Raw genomic sequence first — 21453 nt, forward strand, 5'->3', positions numbered from 1 at the left:
AATGCCACGTGAATATATAATTATGTTTTTGCATGTTTCAACTTTTGCAACGTTTAAAAGTATATGCCTCTACTGGTCTTGCTTGAGCCAATAGCCTTTTGAGGAAGTGTTGTTTCTGAATATTAGAGTTAAGGGCCAATAATGCTTATTATCATACAGTAGTCACCATGTCTATGGACACATTTGTATGCAGTCACATGTTAATATACGCCCCCCGCCGACAAAATCGAGAGCATTGTGACACTGTACATCAAAGTGATATGTTGAAATTATGATCAATAGTCTAATAATGACATTATTAAGAAAAATACATGGTTGTTTTTTCAAGACTTGTTCAAGACTTGAAAAGTTTGGGACTTAGACTTGGACTTGCTTTGGTGTGACTTTGACTTGGACTGGACTTGCCTTTCCCTGTCTTGACTTGGGACTCGACTCGGACTTGACTACTAAGACTTGGGACTTACTTGGGTCTTGCAAAACAGTGACTTTGTCCCACCTCTGTCCGTTTCATTCAAACATACACATTCAAACACACAACATACACTACTATTCTCTCTCACATACATTACTATTCTCTCTCACATACCCAAATATACTCTCTCACATACACTACTATACTCTCTCAAATACACTACTATACTCTCTCACATACACGACTATACACTCATACATGCATGTAAAAGGAGTATAATAGTGTGTGTGTATGAGTATAGTGGTGTATATGCAAGATTATAATAGTGTGTGTAAGACCAAGTATGAATTCTGTCCCAGGTGGCCCCTCATAGTTAAGGGATGCTTACCGTGATGCTACTGTATCTAACAGGATTTAGTTTTCACCTACAGTAGTAGGTGAAAACTAACATATTGTTGTATATTGTTTTTGTATTTTTGTAGATTATTGACATTGAAACTTTTAATATTTATCAATAACGTTACTATTATATTATTATATTAAGGGAGAGAGGAAAATGAGAGGGAGACAGTTGACGGAAACAAGGAAAATGAGAGTGAAAATGAAGAAAGTTCGGAGGCAAGGGAGACAAAGCAGAGAAAGGCAAAAACAGTTGTTGAGTCTGGTGAAGAAAATGATGACACACATGAAGGGGACGACAAAATGACAACGCAAACACCACCAACAGTTGAAGAACTCACCGAAAGTGACAGTGAAGAACAACTTTCAGCGACAATGACAAGAAGGAGAAAAGTAAAAACAGCTGTTTACTCTGGAGATGAAAGTGATGACACAAATGAAGGAGATTTCAAAATTACAATTCAACCATCACCAACAGTTGAAGAACTCACCGAAAGTGACAGTGAAGAACAACTTTCAGCGACAATGACAAGAAGGAGAAAAGTAAAAACAGCTGTTGACTCTGGAGAAGAAAGTGATGACACAAATGAAGGAGATTTCAAAATTACAATTCAACCATCACCAACAGTTGAAGAACTCACCGAAAGTGACAGTGAAGAACAACTTTCAGCGACAATGACAAGAAGGAGAAAAGTAAAAACAGCTGTTGACTCTGGAGAAGAAAGTGATGACACAAATGAAGGAGATTTCAAAATTACGATTCAACCATCACCAACAGTTGAAGAACTCACCGAAAGTGACAGTGAAGAACAACTTTCAGCGACAATGACAAGAAGGAGAAAAGTAAAAACAGCTGTTTACTCTGGAGAAGAAAGTGATGACACAAATGAAGGAGATTTCAAAATTACAAATCAACCATCACCAACAGTTCAAGAACTCACAGAAAGTGACAATGAAGAAGAACAAATTTCGGAGACAAAGGGAGAAGAGCACACAAAAAAAAATGATAAAGAGGACACGTACAGGACGTGCGTAGTCGGTCCAAAAGAATTCAAATTTAAGGTCGCAAGAAAAAATTGGATAAAAATAAAGCCGGAAAAGGGAAAAAGACAACTGAGACCCCCATGGACCGATATATTCTACAATGAATTTAGAAAAAGCAACCCATCGTGCACATTGGCCTTTAAGTACCAAAATATTAGAACACGTGACAGCCGGAAAAAAAAAATCACCATACCTCCGCGCCACAGCCAAGTGCACGTTTGAAGGTTGTGAGGCGGTTTACACTTTCACCAGGAAAGGCCCACCAAAATACAACGCAAAAAAGATTACTGTCATGGTGACACGGTTTGGGGAAGTCAAACACCTTAAGTCTCAGAGAAAATGTAGGCCTGCAAGATACCTCAGGAGAGGAAAAATAGCAAAAGCAGTAAAAAGTGGTGTGAGCAACTGCTATTACGAATTGCTGAAAAACACACCTGTGGAGGAGATCATGGCTGGTAACATAACCAGAAGCCTCACAAAAGACGTGTTAAAAATCATATCTTACGAGATCAGAAGCGTTGCAAGGCTTCACAATGACCAATTGTTGGAGCTAATGCTCACTCAGAGGATTATCAGAGAGAGTGGTCGGCAAACTCGGCATGCATCATCGAACGGCTATCTGCAGCTCCTCCAGATTGACCCTTTTGCAACCCACTTATACACTGATGCGGGCCTGCAAATTTTGGCTGAACATTTGAGAGGACCCATGCCCACTACCCTATACCTCGATGCAACAGGTGGGGTAGTTCAGAAAGTACCCCATCAGTCAAAAAGAGTTCTCTATTATGCCCTGGTTCTGCCTGGAATGGGCAAGGACAAGCCGCCTTTGCCAGTCGCGGAGTTCGTGACTAACAGCCATAGTGTTCCATCAATATCGCACTGGCTTATGGAGTTCAATAGGAGGCTGTCCCACATTACCGGGAGAAAAATTGCACAAATAGAGACAGATTACAGCTGGGCGTTGATGAACAGTGTGCTCATCTCTTTTAACCACGAGGATGTCTCTGCATACCTTTGCAGAGCATTCGAAATTGTGTCGGGACAACTCAAAGTCATTCCAAAATTCACTGTGCTCCATTTGTGCTCTGCACATATACTTAAGGCAGTCTCCCAGGCCTTTGGGAGAACAACCAGTGACAGAGGCATAAAGGAGTATGCAACATACAGTTTTGCATACCTGCTGAACTGTACAAGCTTGCCAGAAGCACTTGAGGTTTTCTACCACATGTGTGTGCTGTTTGATGCAGAACAGCACACAGACTCAATCAATACCAGTGAAAGGTACCTGAATGGCTGCATTTTGCAGAGTCAACACATGGATATTGAGGAAACACAAGAGGGGAGCAGGATCTGTGATTCCAGTGACCCTTCCAATGGCATTCTCGCAAGGTCCCCCTTCATGCAGGCTTTTGACCTAAGAAGGGAGCAAGCCACATGTGACGTCCTGTCTGATGAGGAAGCAGACAAAAACAACAACTACCACTGCCCAGGTATAATAAATGTCTTGCTTAAGACATACATGGGCATCTTTCCCTTGTGGAGTGGTGTACTACTCGCTGATCTATCGAGGCACTCTAAAGGATCTATCACAAGAGGAACAGGGTGCAAAACACGGGAAACCAACTGCCATGTCGAACTATGGTTTAGGTTGGTGAAACACAGCATTCTGTGCAAAAGAAAATACCTCAGACCTGCAGAGTTTGTCTCTAAAATGTTTGCCTCAGTGCAGGGGAGGTATGTTGAACATGTGATTCAACAAAGCCTGCCAATTGATGTACTTCAGAGAAACCTTCAAAGCTCTGTTAAGCTGGAAGATGACCCAGAAGAGCAATGGTGTAAGAGGGACACCTCTTCTGGCAGTTCAAAGCGCAAGTCAAAATATTTCAATCCTCCAAAAAACATTCCAAACCCCAAGACCAAGACCAAAAGCAAGAAGATCATAAAAGTGGAGCAGAATCAACGGGTTGAAGATGCACAAGTAAGTAATGTGACGTTTTTTTAAATGACAGGTGTGAGATAAAGGACATGAAATGAAAATGTTTTTTTTCCTCCTCATTGCCCTAGGTAGAGACAATGAGGATGCAATATAATTATTAATAGAACCTCACATTTCACATCGTACACTTAAACCATAGATCATAGACCTTAATTGCTACATGGATTTCAATGTTAATTCTGACTTTCAGTTAAACTTGCTGTGGAAAAAGAGGGGAACAGAGATAATTGTTGCAACCCTGCCATCCCAAGTGAAGGGTCGGAGCCTCTTCATCCACCACACTGATCTACGGTGTCTACGACCCCACCTGTGGTTGACAGGAGAGGTAGGCGTATTAAAAGCTCTTCCTCTCACTGCTAGTCTATCTGTCTTTCAATTTGTAGTCCTTCAAACTGATGTATTTGGAGGACTGAAGACCTCCATTAACTCACACACACACACACACACACACACACACACACACACACACACACACACACACACACACACACACACACACACACACACACACACACACACGTAATAATGTCAATGTGAAAAAGCATTAACATGCAAGCATTAATATATCCTATAAAGGGGGCTAACGTTCTGGAGCTAAGGAACAAGCTAGTACAGAACAATAGGCAGAGCAAGAAGTTTAGCCACGAGCTTGTTGTCTGCGTTTGTCCACAGTTGGAATAAAGACATCAGTTGAAGTACATTAAAACTGTGGTGATACCTTGGCACTTAAGGATATCACAACACGCACACACACACACACAGACAGGCAGGCAGATAGACAGACATACTATCCCTCTTTGTTATTACCTGTCTTTCTTTCTGTTGTACATGGAAAACCACTGAGATGAAGCCACCCCCCTCTGAGTGAGTGGTGATCTCATGATAAGCCAACAGTAGGCCATAACTTCGTTATTAATTTCAATGGCCAAAGAAACTAGTTTGTGTTCATATGGTGATGCTGTGTGCTGATGCTAATCAAACATTATTTTGTGTTTATCAGATAATTCAGGGATTGCTGCATCTCAGTGCCTTCACGTACAACGTGGTGGACACCATTTACCTAATGGATTATTACACCGCAGGTGTACTTTTATTTGGTGACAGAGCTACTACACGTCGCCACACTTTACCTAAGGTAATATGTTCAGTGTATGTTTGTGCATTTTACGGTATGTTGCGTGATGGGTAATTACTACAGTGCATGAAATAACTGTGATGAGAAGGTAACACTTTATTTGAAGGTATCTACATAAGAGTGACATGACTCTTGTCATGAACTTCGTCATGAAAACTTAACATACACAGAAAATCCACCTCTTTTTGACATGATGACATAATCATTATTACAATTAGATGAGCAAGGTTACAGACAAACTCTAGCACTTGGTTAGATAATTGTGTGACAGGATATGTCACAGAACTGGCTTTCATGAAACCACTATTACAGTATAATGAATACATTTTTTAGACCTCAAGTAAAGTGGTACCATTTTGATGTGTCATTTAGATGTCGTAAAGGATAAGTGCGCTTTAAGTGTTATTGCACACTCATTTCCTTTCTGCAACACATATTGTGCTGTTATATATACTATATTATACAACGGGTGGCTTGAATCCAGCGATCTGATTGGTTCCTAACTGTTGTATAATAAGCGTATACATAACTGCTATGACGCCCAATCATTTTGTGAAAGTTTGCATATCACTCCGCGCCTGGAAGTAGAAACAGTTACAAAGTAAAAAATATGTTGAATGATGGAGAGGGTGTAAATGTTGTTACTCCGGGAGTGAGCAAGGCGATGGAGAGACTAACGAAAGCTTAGGCACATGGCGAGTGAACTGCTCCATAGGATAAATTGCCGGCGTACCGCTCTAGCGGAGCCTTCTCTCGGAGGGACGCTAAAGTGTGTTGCATAGCGACCGTCGTGCATTTTGAAGGCAGCCAGGAGGGACTACTTTTTTGTATTCTTTAATAAAACAGCTACTTTGACTTTCTTGTTTGTTTTTTTATAGATCACTTCAGTCAGTAGTATGTGCTCATTATACCACTGTTAAGGGGCGTTGTTCGGACCGACGCGCAGCCACAGCCTGCCACAGCCTGTCGTGATCTATTGCTTAACTATACTTATCATAGGTGGACAGCTAACTAACATGTTCATAAAATCATCCTGAAACATTGTTTTTTTCATGCTGTAGGTAAACTTCGATAACTTTGACGGAATCCTGTCATTTGTCCACGTGAACAAAAATCACTGGAACATGCTGGTATGTTGATTCATTAATATTCATTCATTCAAATGTGGGTTTTCACATAGTGAAATAAAGTATTGCGGCGAGTATCAAGGTCATGGTCAAGGTTGCTTTATTCATACCCTTGGGTAAATTTGGTTTGCATGTGTATCGATCGCCACATGCAGCGATGGATACTCATCAACTTCTCAATACAGTATTTTTCCGAAACTGTACTTGGCTTATTATTTCATCCACTCAACTCATTTGGCGACTGTGAAATTGGCATAGGGAAACTTTGATTCTAAGTTTACTTTGACCCATCACCTTTTTTCTTGCTTTGCATGCACTCTCCCTGCTATTTCTGGGAATTGCATCTCTAGTTAAAGAATACCCTCTCTTTTTTCTCAGTACATTCATGCAAAGTCTGGTACTGTGTACCAAATGGATCCCTCACCAGCATCCTCTGAGCTTGAGGACTCTACCCATGCGGCTCAGAGACTACAGTAAATATTCAAGCTAGGATTCTAAACATTAAAATGTCAATCATGTTTACTTTTATTCTACAATGGCAGCTGTGGTGTTTTGAAGATATTTCCATATACCTTATAATTGAATACAAACTTTGCTAAATTGTATCTGTGGATGGAAAATGTTTTGGTAGCACTTAAAGAAAAGTATCACATTTCTTCAGGGAATACTTGAAGATTAGAAAACATCAGGGGAAAACTGACTGGGTGGATGTGAAGTGGAAAGGAGGAGTGATGCCCCACCCAGTGCAAATGGATGGTTGCAGCTGTGGTGTCATTGTTGTTGAAGTAAGTTGATATATGTAGCATAGAGGAAACATGATGTTTCTTTAATTTTTGTGATGATGGAGATAAGCTTACATTTGGGTGTTTCCACAGATATACAAGATGATTTCAAAGGATAAGTTCACTATTGTGTACTTTGAGCCCCCTTTCTCGGTTGGCTAGGATGAAATAGAATGGTTGACACTGAAATGTTGACGTTTGGTCCTGTCTCTGGGTATTTGGCTCATTTAGAATCGCCCCTGCCTGCTTCAGAATGGCTGCCTATGGGCATTTACGAACCATGAATGCCCATAGGCAACCATTTAGAAGCTGGCAGCAGTGATTCTAAAACCTCCCCACCAAGCATGTGTTGACAAATGGTTTAGTTTTCTATTAAAAGAGAAAGACAATCACTTTAATGTTGTTAATTCAGATGGCCAGAGCAGTGATGGAAGCCTTCCCTGAGTTCCCCAAAATGAACTTCTCAACAAAAAGGAGAGCCATGGAAGAGGCGAGGAGAGATATGGCTCTCCAAGTCCTTGAATCATCAGGTATACAATGCAGTATACATCTTTTTTTGAATAACTTAAAGGCATTCCAAATATATTCTGATTAAGGGCCCAATTTTGAGAATGATATGGTAACAGAATTGGTGAATGTGATTGGCGAATGCAATTTCCCTTAGCCACAGGCCTTGCCCATATCAGAGTCTCCACCGATTACCTCTTGCGGGTTTAAAAAAAGGCACATACCATTTGCCGATAAAATCCCCAAAATTGGGCCCTAAATATGTCATGCAAATACACTTTATTTCAGTCTTTGATGAGGAGACTTGTTCGATGTGTGGAGCTGACAAGCCCCCTGGACAAGCACCTCCCGTTACAGACTGGGTGAGTTGTTGTGAGCAGCACATACATTTTGTAACGTAATGTGACATACAGTGTTGGTAGTAACTAGTAACAAAGTTAATTAACAAAGATAATTCAATTTTGATAGCAATATGTAAAAAGGCCAAGAAAGTTGAAGGGGTTCAATGTTCACAGAAAACTTTCTTTGATTCAAACTTAACCTTTGCTATAATCTGCTGGTTTGGTGACCTGAGTCTAACAAACAAAAACAGGGTTTGTTCTACTCGGTCTATCCTCAGAACAACGAGAGGCAATGTTGATATTATGACCAAAAGGGGGCGTGCCTCCGTGAAATGCCGCAAGACAGCTGGGAGATGTAGCCTAGGCCTACACCTTACGACTCGTACGGCCAGTTCCATACAACTGGATCGCGGCATAACTGTCCTTCTCTTCCTTTCTTCAAAGCTCATCTCAAGACCTTTCTGTTTAACTTCTCTCCCACTCCAAACACATAGCTCTATCCTCTAGACTAGAGGCTCCCTTTGTTTAGTTTAGTTTTTCTCTTTTTTTGTATTGTTGTTTGTTTGTGGTTGTATTTTCATTTCCACTATGTGAAGTGACCTTGGGTTTGAGAAGGGAGCTATATAAATGGAAATTATTATTGTGGCAACCCCGATCCCACGGAGGAGTTCGAGCCCCGCCAGCGCCCTCTCCGCGGGCAGGTAGTCAGGGGGAGATATGTGCCGCTCGGCGCAGCGATGCGGGAGGGAGCATCGAGCGCACCCGCGCAATCACGGAGATGCGGAGCACCCGGCGGAGCAAGACAGCGGAGGGGACTTAACGGCCGCGTGGACACCAGTCAGGGGAACGCGACCGAACGGGAAAGACGCAGTGGGTGGAGATTACCCGAACCCCCGCTGATGCCAATACGCTTCCCCCCAGGACTAAGCCGCCGAAGACGCAGGGGATCGAGACCCCGCCCCCCGCAGCAGGACCAGACCCGGCGCGGTGTCCTTTATTCCCAGACCAGGAAGAACCTGAGTTCACTCCTTTGTTCCTTTTTTTGCATGAGTGGTTAACCGAAATAAACGAACGTTAACCTACGCCTTGTTTGGTCCATCTCCTCCGGAAACCTCAGCCGCCGACGATCGGGGTTGCCACATTATTATCACTATTATTATTATTTACCTGTTTTGAAACCAAATTGCCCCGTAAGGACATTTCAGCTCAATTAAATTCACCTGGAGGGTCAGGTAACGCAAAAGTAACAAGTGACATAAGGCATTACTCCACACAAGTAACGTAATGAAGTAACTTCCCCAATGCTGGTGACATACCACTTAAGCCTAAGTGTCCTACCAAGTGACAAAGTCATGTACATGAATGAATCATTAATTGTTTTTTCAATTCAACAGATCCAGTGTGATAATTGTGACCGGTGGTTCCATAACCTTTGCTTGAACATGGACCAAAATAAGTTAAAGGAACTCAAGAAAAGGCAATGGCTGTGTGTTTTATGCCGATGACAAGGTTGAGGAAAATTGTGCCTCGTCCAAGTGCCAGGTTTTGTTTAGAAATGTGATTAAAAAAAACGTAAAAGGCGTGTTAACATCAGAAGATGTGGAAAGCATGAATGGGGAGGGGAGACACACACACACACACACACACACACACACACACACACACACACACACACACACACACACACACACATTTCCATTTCATCTATTCTCTCTGGTTACAGCCATATACACTTTGATATTGGATCCCTTCCACTTACTTTAACCCTAGGCTATACCGTAAGGACTGAAGATCAATGCCTGATTACCAAAAGATTCTGTTGAGTCAGTGTATAAAACACAACAGCTGCGTTGATTGAGAAACGCTTTACACCAATACTGTGCATAGTCTGATTCATTGCCATGGATTGCAAGAAGGAAATATTACAGAAAGGTCTGAAGTTAAAATATAATTTGCAAGTTCACATAATGAAGTGGGAAAACAAATGAAGGTGTGTTTGATTAGTATATCATGAATGGAATTCTTAAAATATTTAAAGAAAATTGGAGGTGCAAAATATTAATTTTTAAGGAGGTGTGTGTTGTTATTACCATATTGTAGGACAGGTCCACATTGGTCTGGGGCCTCTGGGTCCCATAACTCGGAAGCTATTGAGCAAAAAGCAATTTCCCATAGGAAACTAATGGGATTCTTAAAATATTCAAATAAAATTGGAGGTGCAAAATATTAATTTTTAGTGAGGTGTGTGTTGTTATTACCATATTGTAGGACAGGTCCACATTGGTCTGGGGCCTCTGGGTCCCATAACTCGGAAGCTATTGAGCAAAAAGCCGTTTTCCATAGGAAATGAATGGGATTCTTAAAATATTTAAATAAAATAGGAGGAGCAAAATATTAATTTTTAGTGAGGTGTGTGTTGTTAGTACCACATAGTAGGACAGGTCAACATTGGTCTGGGGCCACTGGCTCCTATAACTCGGAAGCTATTGAGCAAAAAGCCGTTTTCCATAGGAAATGAATGGGATTTTTAAAAAATTCAAATAAAATTGGAGGTGCAAAATATTAATTTTTAGTGAGGTGTGTGTTGTAAGTACCACATAGTAGGACAGGTCAACATTGGTCTGGGGCCTCTGAGTCCTATAACTCGGAAGCTATTGAGCAAAAAGCAATTTCCCATAGGAAATGAATGGGATTCTTAAAATATTTAAACAAAATAGGAGGAGCAAAATATAAATTTTTAGTGAGGTGTGTGTTGTTATTACCACATAGTAGAACAGGTCTAAATTGGTCTGGGGCCTCTGGGTCCCATAACTCGGAAGCTATTGAGCAAAAAGCAATTTCCCATTGGAAATGAATGGGATTCTTAAAATATTTAAATAAAATAGGAGGAGCAAAATATTAATTTTTAGTGAGGTGTGTGTTGTTATTACCACATTGTAGGACAGGTCCACGTTGGTTTGGGGCCTCTGGGTCCCATAACTCGGAAGCTATTGAGCAAAAAGCCGTTTTCCATAGGAAATGAATGGGATTCTTAAAATATTTCAATAAAATAGGAGGTGCAAAATATTTATTTTTAGTGAGGTGTGTGTTGTTATTACCACATTGTAGGACAGGTCCACATTGGTCTGGGACCTCTGGGTCCCATAACTCGGAAGCTATTGAGCAAAAAGCCGTTTTCCATAGGAAATGAATGGGATTCTTAAAATATTTAAATAAAATAGGAGGAGCAAAATATTAATTTTTAGTGAGGTGTGTGTTGTTAGTACCACATAGTAGGACAGGTCAACATTGGTCTGGGGCCACTGGCTCCTATAACTCGGAAGCTATTGAGCAAAAAGCAATTTCCCATAGGAAACTAATGGGATTCTTAAAATATTTAAATAAAATAGGAGGAGCAAAATATTAATTTTTAGTGAGGTGTGTGTTGTTAGTACCACATAGTAGAACAGGTAAACATTGGTCTGGGGCCTCTGGGTCCTATAACTCGGAAGCTATTGAGCAAAAAGCAATTTCCCATAGGAAATGAATGGGATTCTTAAAATATTTAAATAAAATAGGAGGAGCAAAATATTATTTTTTAGTGAGGTGTGTGTTGTTAGTACCACATAGTAGGACAGGTCAACATTGGTCTGGGGCCACTGGCTCCTATAACTCGGAAGCTATTGAGCAAAAAGCAATTTCCCATAGGAAACGAATGGGATTATTAAAATATTTAAATAAAATAGGAGGAGCAAAATATTTATTTTTAGTGAGGTGTGTGTTGTTAGTACCACATAGTAGGACAGGTCAACATTGGTCTGGGGCCTCTGGGTCCTATAACTCGGAAGCTATTGAGCAAAAAGCAATTTCCCATAGGAAACGAATGGGATTCTTAAAATATTTAAATAAAATAGGAGGAGCAAAATATTTATTTTTAGTGAGGTGTGTGTTGTTAGTACCACATAGTAGAACAGGTAAACATTGGTCTGGGGCCTCTGGGTCCTATAACTCGGAAGCTATTGAGCAAAAAGCCGTTTTCCATAGGAAATGAATGGGATTCTTAAAATATTTAAATAAAATAGGGGGAGCAAAATATTAATTTTTAGTGAGGTGTGTGTTGTTAGTACCACATAGTAGGACAGGTCAACATTGGTCTGGGGCCTCTGGGTCCCATAACTCGGAAGCTATTGAGCAAAAAGCCGTTTTCCATAGGAAATGAATGGGATTCTTAAAATATTTCAATAAAATAGGAGGTGCAAAATATTTATTTTTAGTGAGGTGTGTGTTGTTATTACCACATTGTAGGACAGGTCCACATTGGTCTGGGACCTCTGGGTCCCATAACTCGGAAGCTATTGAGCAAAAAGCCGTTTTCCATAGGAAATGAATGGGATTCTTAAAATATTTAAATAAAATAGGAGGAGCAAAATATTAATTTTTAGTGAGGTGTGTGTTGTTAGTACCACATAGTAGGACAGGTCAACATTGGTCTGGGGCCACTGGCTCCTATAACTCGGAAGCTATTGAGCAAAAAGCAATTTCCCATAGGAAACGAATGGGATTCTTAAAATATTTAAATAAAATAGGAGGAGCAAAATATTAATTTTTAGTGAGGTGTGTGTTGTTAGTACCACATAGTAGAACAGGTAAACATTGGTCTGGGGCCTCTGGGTCCTATAACTCGGAAGCTATTGAGCAAAAAGCCGTTTTCCATAGGAAATGAATGGGATTCTTAAAATATTTAAATAAAATAGGGGGAGCAAAATATTAATTTTTAGTGAGGTGTGTGTTGTTAGTACCACATAGTAGGACAGGTCAACATTGGTCTGGGGCCTCTGGGTCCTATAACTCGGAAGCTATTGAGCAAAAAGCCGTTTTCCATAGGAAACGAATGGGATTCTTAAAATATTTAAATAAAATAGGAGGAGCAAAATATTAATTTTTAGTGAGGTGTGTGTTGTTAGTACCACATAGTAGGACAGGTCAACATTGGTCTGGGGCCACTGGCTCCTATAACTCGGAAGCTATTGAGCAAAAAGCAATTTCCCATAGGAAACTAATGGGATTCTTAAAATATTTAAATAAAATAGGAGGAGCAAAATATTAATTTTTAGTGAGGTGTGTGTTGTTAGTACCACATAGTAGAACAGGTAAACATTGGTCTGGGGCCTCTGGGTCCTATAACTCGGAAGCTATTGAGCAAAAAGCAATTTCCCATAGGAAATGAATGGGATTCTTAAAATATTTAAATAAAATAGGAGGAGCAAAATATTATTTTTTAGTGAGGTGTGTGTTGTTAGTACCACATAGTAGGACAGGTCAACATTGGTCTGGGGCCACTGGCTCCTATAACTCGGAAGCTATTGAGCAAAAAGCAATTTCCCATAGGAAACGAATGGGATTCTTAAAATATTTAAATAAAATAGGAGGAGCAAAATATTTATTTTTAGTGAGGTGTGTGTTGTTAGTACCACATAGTAGGACAGGTCAACATTGGTCTGGGGCCTCTGGGTCCTATAACTCGGAAGCTATTGAGCAAAAAGCAATTTCCAATAGGAAACGAATGGGATTCTTAAAATATTTAAATAAAATAGGAGGAGCAAAATATTTATTTTTAGTGAGGTGTGTGTTGTTAGTACCACATAGTAGAACAGGTAAACATTGGTCTGGGGCCTCTGGGTCCTATAACTCGGAAGCTATTGAGCAAAAAGCCGTTTTCCATAGGAAATGAATGGGATTCTTAAAATATTTAAATAAAATAGGGGGAGCAAAATATTAATTTTTAGTGAGGTGTGTGTTGTTAGTACCACATAGTAGGACAGGTCAACATTGGTCTGGGGCCTCTGGGTCCTATAACTCGGAAGCTATTGAGCAAAAAGCCGTTTTCCATAGGAAACGAATGGGATTCTTAAAATATTTAAATAAAATAGGAGGAGCAAAATATTAATTTTTAGTGAGGTGTGTGTTGTTAGTACCACATAGTAGGACAGGTCAACATTGGTCTGGGGCCTCTGGGTCCCATAACTCGGAAGCTATTGAGCAAAAAGCCGTTTTCCATAGGAAATGAATGGGATTCTTAAAATATTTCAATAAAATAGGAGGTGCAAAATATTTATTTTTAGTGAGGTGTGTGTTGTTATTACCACATTGTAGGACAGGTCCACATTGGTCTGGGACCTCTGGGTCCCATAACTCGGAAGCTATTGAGCAAAAAGCCGTTTTCCATAGGAAATGAATGGGATTCTTAAAATATTTAAATAAAATAGGAGGAGCAAAATATTAATTTTTAGTGAGGTGTGTGTTGTTAGTACCACATAGTAGGACAGGTCAACATTGGTCTGGGGCCACTGGCTCCTATAACTCGGAAGCTATTGAGCAAAAAGCAATTTCCCATAGGAAACTAATGGGATTCTTAAAATATTTAAATAAAATAGGAGGAGCAAAATATTAATTTTTAGTGAGGTGTGTGTTGTTAGTACCACATAGTAGAACAGGTAAACATTGGTCTGGGGCCTCTGGGTCCTATAACTCGGAAGCTATTGAGCAAAAAGCCGTTTTCCATAGGAAATGAATGGGATTCTTAAAATATTTAAATAAAATAGGGGGAGCAAAATATTAATTTTTAGTGAGGTGTGTGTTGTTAGTACCACATAGTAGGACAGGTCAACATTGGTCTGGGGCCTCTGGGTCCTATAACTCGGAAGCTATTGAGCAAAAAGCCGTTTTCCATAGGAAACGAATGGGATTCTTAAAATATTTAAATAAAATAGGAGGAGCAAAATATTAATTTTTAGTGAGGTGTGTGTTGTTAGTACCACATAGTAGGACAGGTCAACATTGGTCTGGGGCCACTGGCTCCTATAACTCGGAAGCTATTGAGCAAAAAGCAATTTCCCATAGGAAACTAATGGGATTCTTAAAATATTTAAATAAAATAGGAGGAGCAAAATATTAATTTTTAGTGAGGTGTGTGTTGTTAGTACCACATAGTAGAACAGGTAAACATTGGTCTGGGGCCTCTGGGTCCTATAACTCGGAAGCTATTGAGCAAAAAGCAATTTCCCATAGGAAATGAATGGGATTCTTAAAATATTTAAATAAAATAGGAGGAGCAAAATATTATTTTTTAGTGAGGTGTGTGTTGTTAGTACCACATAGTAGGACAGGTCAACATTGGTCTGGGGCCACTGGCTCCTATAACTCGGAAGCTATTGAGCAAAAAGCAATTTCCCATAGGAAACGAATGGGATTCTTAAAATATTTAAATAAAATAGGAGGAGCAAAATATTTATTTTTAGTGAGGTGTGTGTTGTTAGTACCACATAGTAGGACAGGTCAACATTGGTCTGGGGCCTCTGGGTCCTATAACTCGGAAGCTATTGAGCAAAAAGCAATTTCCCATAGGAAACGAATGGGATTCTTAAAATATTTAAATAAAATAGGAGGAGCAAAATATTTATTTTTAGTGAGGTGTGTGTTGTTAGTACCACATAGTAGAACAGGTAAACATTGGTCTGGGGCCTCTGGGTCCTATAACTCGGAAGCTATTGAGCAAAAAGCCGTTTTCCATAGGAAATGAATGGGATTCTTAAAATATTTAAATAAAATAGGGGGAGCAAAATATTAATTTTTAGTGAGGTGTGTGTTGTTAGTACCACATAGTAGGACAGGTCAACATTGGTCTGGGGCCTCTGGGTCCTATAACTCGGAAGCTATTGAGCAAAAAGCCGTTTTCCATAGGAAACGAATGGGATTCTTAAAATATTTAAATAAAATAGGAGGAGCAAAATATTAATTTTTAGTGAGGTGTGTGTTGTTAGTACCACATAGTAGGACAGGTCAACATTGGTCTGGGGCCTCTGGGTCCCATAACTCGGAAGCTATTGAGCAAAAAGCCGTTTTCCATAGGAAATGAATGGGATTCTTAAAATATTTCAATAAAATAGGAGGTGCAAAATATTTATTTTTAGTGAGGTGTGTGTTGTTATTACCACATTGTAGGACAGGTCCACATTGGTCTGGGACCTCTGGGTCCCATAACTCGGAAGCTATTGAGCAAAAAGCCGTTTTCCATAGGAAATGAATGGGATTCTTAAAATATTTAAATAAAATAGGAGGAGCAAAATATTAATTTTTAGTGAGGTGTGTGTTGTTAGTACCACATAGTAGGACAGGTCAACATTGGTCTGGGGCCACTGGCTCCTATAACTCGGAAGCTATTGAGCAAAAAGCAATTTCCCATAGGAAACTAATGGGATTCTTAAAATATTTAAATAAAATAGGAGGAGCAAAATATTAATTTTTAGTGAGGTGTGTGTTGTTAGTACCACATAGTAGAACAGGTAAACATTGGTCTGGGGCCTCTGGGTCCTATAACTCGGAAGCTATTGAGCAAAAAGCAATTTCCCATAGGAAATGAATGGGATTCTTAAAATATTTAAATAAAATAGGAGGAGCAAAATATTATTTTTTAGTGAGGTGTGTGTTGTTATTACCACATTGTAGGACAGGTCCACATTGGTCTGGGACCTCTGGGTCCCATAACTCGGAAGCTATTGAGCAAAAAGCCGTTTTCCATAGGAAATGAATGGGATTCTTAAAATATTTAAATAAAATAGGAGGAGCAAAATATTAATTTTTAGTGAGGTGTGTGTTGTTAGTACCACATAGTAGGACAGGTCAACATTGGTCTGGGGCCACTGGCTCCTATAACTCGGAAGCTATTGAGCAAAAAGCAATTTCCCATAGGAAACTAATGGGATTCTTAAAATATTTAAATAAAATAGGAGGAGCAAAATATTAATTTTTAGTGAGGTGTGTGTTGTTAGTACCACATAGTAGAACAGGTAAACATTGGTCTGGGGCCTCTGGGTCCTATAACTCGGAAGCTATTGAGCAAAAAGCCGTTTTCCATAGGAAATGAATGGGATTCTTAAAATATTTAAATAAAATAGGGGGAGCAAAATATTAATTTTTAGTGAGGTGTGTGTTGTTAGTACCACATAGTAGGACAGGTCAACATTGGTCTGGGGCCTCTGGGTCCTATAACTCGGAAGCTATTGAGCAAAAAGCCGTTTTCCATAGGAAACGAATGGGATTCTTAAAATATTTAAATAAAATAGGAGGAGCAAAATATTAATTTTTAGTGAGGTGTGTGTTGTTAGTACCACATAGTAGGACAGGTCAACATTGGTCTGGGGCCTCTGGGTCCTATAACTCGGAAGCTATTGAGCAAAAAGCAATTTCCCATAGGAAATGAATGGGATTCTTAAAATATTTAAATAAAATAGGAGGAGCAAAATATTAATTTTTAGTGAGGTGTGTGTTGTTAGTACCACATAGTAGAACAGGTAAACATTGGTCTGGGGCCTCTGGGTCCTATAACTCGGAAGCTATTGAGCAAAAAGCAATTTCCCATAGGAAACTAATGGGATTCTTAAAATATTTAAATAAAATAGGAGGAGCAAAATATTAATTTTTAGTGAGGTGTGTGTTGTTAGTACCACATAGTAGGACAGGTCAACATTGGTCTGGGGCCACTGGCTCCTATAACTCGGAAGCTATTGAGCAAAAAGCAATTTCCCATAGGAAACTAATGGGATTCTTAAAATATTTAAATAAAATAGGAGGAGCAAAATATTAATTTTTAGTGAGGTGTGTGTTGTTAGTACCACATAGTAGAACAGGTAAACATTGGTCTGGGGCCTCTGGGTCCTATAACTCGGAAGCTATTGAGCAAAAAGCAATTTCCCATAGGAAATGAATGGGATTCTTAAAATATTTAAATAAAATAGGAGGAGCAAAATATTATTTTTTAGTGAGGTGTGTGTTGTTAGTACCACATAGTAGGACAGGTCAACATTGGTCTGGGGCCACTGGCTCCTATAACTCGGAAGCTATTGAGCAAAAAGCAATTTCCCATAGGAAACTAATGGGATTCTTAAAATATTTAAATAAAATAGGAGGAGCAAAATATTTATTTTTAGTGAGGTGTGTGTTGTTAGTACCACATAGTAGAACAGGTAAACATTGGTCTGGGGCCTCTGGGTCCTATAACTCGGAAGCTATTGAGCAAAAAGCCGTTTTCCATAGGAAATGAATGGGATTCTTAAAATATTTAAATAAAATAGGGGGAGCAAAATATTAATTTTTAGTGAGGTGTGTGTTGTTAGTACCACATAGTAGGACAGGTCAACATTGGTCTGGGGCCTCTGGGTCCTATAACTCGGAAGCTATTGAGCAAAAAGCCGTTTTCCATAGGAAACGAATGGGATTCTTAAAATATTTAAATAAAATAGGAGGAGCAAAATATTAATTTTTAGTGAGGTGTGTGTTGTTAGTACCACATAGTAGGACAGGTCAACATTGGTCTGGGGCCTCTGGGTCCTATAACTCGGAAGCTATTGAGCAAAAAGCAATTTCCCATAGGAAATGAATGGGATTCTTAAAATATTTAAATAAAATAGGAGGAGCAAAATATTAATTTTTAGTGAGGTGTGTGTTGTTAGTACCACATAGTAGGACAGGTCAACATTGGTCTGGGGCCACTGGCTCCTATAACTCGGAAGCTATTGAGCAAAAAGCAATTTCCCATAGGAAACTAATGGGATTCTTAAAATATTTAAATAAAATAGGAGGAGCAAAATATTAATTTTTAGTGAGGTGTGTGTTGTTAGTACCACATAGTAGAACAGGTAAACATTGGTCTGGGGCCTCTGGGTCCTATAACTCGGAAGCTATTGAGCAAAAAGCAATTTCCCATAGGAAATGAATGGGATTCTTAAAATATTTAAATAAAATAGGAGGAGCAAAATATTATTTTTTAGTGAGGTGTGTGTTGTTAGTACCACATAGTAGGACAGGTCAACATTGGTCTGGGGCCACTGGCTCCTATAACTCGGAAGCTATTGAGCAAAAAGCAATTTCCCATAGGAAACTAATGGGATTCTTAAAATATTTAAATAAAATAGGAGGAGCAAAATATTTATTTTTAGTGAGGTGTGTGTTGTTAGTACCACATAGTAGAACAGGTAAACATTGGTCTGGGGCCTCTGGGTCCTATAACTCGGAAGCTATTGAGCAAAAAGCCGTTTTCCATAGGAAATGAATGGGATTCTTAAAATATTTAAATAAAATAGGGGGAGCAAAATATTAATTTTTAGTGAGGTGTGTGTTGTTAGTACCACATAGTAGGACAGGTCAACATTGGTCTGGGGCCTCTGGGTCCTATAACTCGGAAGCTATTGAGCAAAAAGCCGTTTTCCATAGGAAACGAATGGGATTCTTAAAATATTTAAATAAAATAGGAGGAGCAAAATATTAATTTTTAGTGAGGTGTGTGTTGTTAGTACCACATAGTAGGACAGGTCAACATTGGTCTGGGGCCTCTGGGTCCTATAACTCGGAAGCTATTGAGCAAAAAGCAATTTCCCATAGGAAATGAATGGGATTCTTAAAATATTTAAATAAAATAGGAGGAGCAAAATATTTATTTTTAGTGAGGTGTGTGTTGTTAGTACCACATAGTAGAACAGGTAAACATTGGTCTGGGGCCTCTGGGTCCTATAACTCGGAAGCTATTGAGCAAAAAGCAATTTCCCATAGGAAACTAATGGGATTCTTAAAATATTTAAATAAAATAGGAGGAGCAAAATATTAATTTTTAGTGAGGTGTGTGTTGTTAGTACCACATAGTAGGACAGGTCAACATTGGTCTGGGGCCACTGGCTCCTATAACTCGGAAGCTATTGAGCAAAAAGCAATTTCCCATAGGAAACTAATGGGATTCTTAAAATATTTAAATAAAATAGGAGGAGCAAAATATTAATTTTTAGTGAGGTGTGTGTTGTTAGTACCACATAGTAGAACAGGTAAACATTGGTCTGGGGCCTCTGGGTCCTATAACTCGGAAGCTATTGAGCAAAAAGCAATTTCCCATAGGAAATGAATGGGATTCTTAAAATATTTAAATAAAATAGGAGGAGCAAAATATTATTTTTTAGTGAGGTGTGTGTTGTTAGTACCACATAGTAGGACAGGTCAACATTGGTCTGGGGCCACTGGCTCCTATAACTCGGAAGCTATTGAGCAAAAAGCAATTTCCCATAGGAAACTAATGGGATTCTTAAAATATTTAAATAAAATAGGAGGAGCAAAATATTTATTTTTAGTGAGGTGTGTGTTGTTAGTACCACATAGTAGAACAGGTAAACATTGGTCTGGGGCCTCTGGGTCCTATAACTCGGAAGCTATTGAGCAAAAAGCCGTTTTCCATAGGAAATGAATGGGATTCTTAAAATATTTAAATAAAATAGGGGGAGCAAAATATTAATTTTTAGTGAGGTGTGTGTTGTTAGTACCACATAGTAGGACAGGTCAACATTGGTCTGGGGCCTCTGGGTCCTATAACTCGGAAGCTATTGAGCAAAAAGCCGTTTTCCATAGGAAACGAATGGGATTCTTAAAATATTTAAATAAAATAGGAGGAGCAAAATATTAATTTTTAGTGAGGTGTGTGTTGTTAGTACCACATAGTAGGACAGGTCAACATTGGTCTGGGGCCTCTGGGTCCTATAACTCGGAAGCTATTGAGCAAAAAGCAATTTCCCATAGGAAATGAATGGGATTCTTAAAATATTTAAATAAAATAGGAGGAGCAAAATATTAATTTTTAGTGAGGTGTGTGTTGTTAGTACCACATAGTAGGACAGGTCAACATTGGTCTGGGGCCACTGGCTCCTATAACTCGGAAGCTATTGAGCAAAAAGCAATTTCCCATAGGAAACTAATGGGATTCTTAAAATATTTAAATAAAATAGGAGGAGCAAAATATTAATTTTTAGTGAGGTGTGTGTTGTTAGTACCACATAGTAGAACAGGTAAACATTGGTCTGGGGCCTCTGGGTCCTATAACTCGGAAGCTATTGAGCAAAAAGCAATTTCCCATAGGAAATGAATGGGATTCTTAAAATATTTAAATAAAATAGGAGGAGCAAAATATTATTTTTTAGTGAGGTGTGTGTTGTTAGTACCACATAGTAGGACAGGTCAACATTGGTCTGGGGCCACTGGCTCCTATAACTCGGAAGCTATTGAGCAAAAAGCAATTTCCCATAGGAAACTAATGGGATTCTTAAAATATTTAAATAAAATAGGAGGAGCAAAATATTTATTTTTAGTGAGGTGTGTGTTGTTAGTACCACATAGTAGAACAGGTAAACATTGGTCTGGGGCCTCTGGGTCCTATAACTCGGAAGCTATTGAGCAAAAAGCCGTTTTCCATAGGAAATGAATGGGATTCTTAAAATATTTAAATAAAATAGGGGGAGCAAAATATTAATTTTTAGTGAGGTGTGTGTTGTTAGTACCACATAGTAGGACAGGTCAACATTGGTCTGGGGCCTCTGGGTCCTATAACTCGGAAGCTATTGAGCAAAAAGCCGTTTTCCATAGGAAACGAATGGGATTCTTAAAATATTTAAATAAAATAGGAGGAGCAAAATATTAATTTTTAGTGAGGTGTGTGTTGTTAGTACCACATAGTAGGACAGGTCAACATTGGTCTGGGGCCTCTGGGTCCTATAACTCGGAAGCTATTGAGCAAAAAGCAATTTCCCATAGGAAATGAATGGGATTCTTAAAATATTTAAATAAAATAGGAGGAGCAAAATATTTATTTTTAGTGAGGTGTGTGTTGTTAGTACCACATAGTAGAACAGGTAAACATTGGTC

The 21453-nt window shown here is 39.1% G+C and overlaps 1 protein-coding gene across 3 annotated transcripts; it reads left to right on the forward strand.

The window, feature by feature from the left end:
• Positions 1–725: 725 nt before the first annotated feature.
• LOC115538266 (uncharacterized) lies at positions 726–9433 on the forward strand. Of its 3 annotated transcripts, XR_003975184.1 has the most exons (10): positions 726–3833; positions 4042–4176; positions 4852–4986; positions 6048–6116; positions 6492–6586; positions 6775–6898; positions 6989–7109; positions 7308–7425; positions 7691–7764; positions 9138–9433. XR_003975184.1 is itself a non-coding variant. In XM_030349948.1 (9 exons), exons 1-9 carry the CDS (start codon positions 1956–1958, stop codon positions 9246–9248), a joined length of 2739 nt encoding a protein of 912 aa, XP_030205808.1. In that variant the 5' UTR covers positions 733–1955; the 3' UTR covers positions 9249–9433. The 3 variants fall into 3 exon arrangements, 2 of the variants coding, with proteins under 2 accessions (XP_030205808.1, XP_030205809.1); XM_030349948.1 differs by lacking the exon at positions 6989–7109 and having other exon boundaries at positions 733–3833; XM_030349949.1 differs by lacking the exon at positions 6989–7109 and having other exon boundaries at positions 735–4176.
• The last annotated feature ends 12020 nt before the right edge of the window (positions 9434–21453 follow it).

This window comes from Gadus morhua, unplaced genomic scaffold (assembly GCF_902167405.1).
Source record: "Gadus morhua unplaced genomic scaffold, gadMor3.0, whole genome shotgun sequence".
NCBI lineage: Eukaryota > Metazoa > Chordata > Actinopteri > Gadiformes > Gadidae > Gadus > Gadus morhua.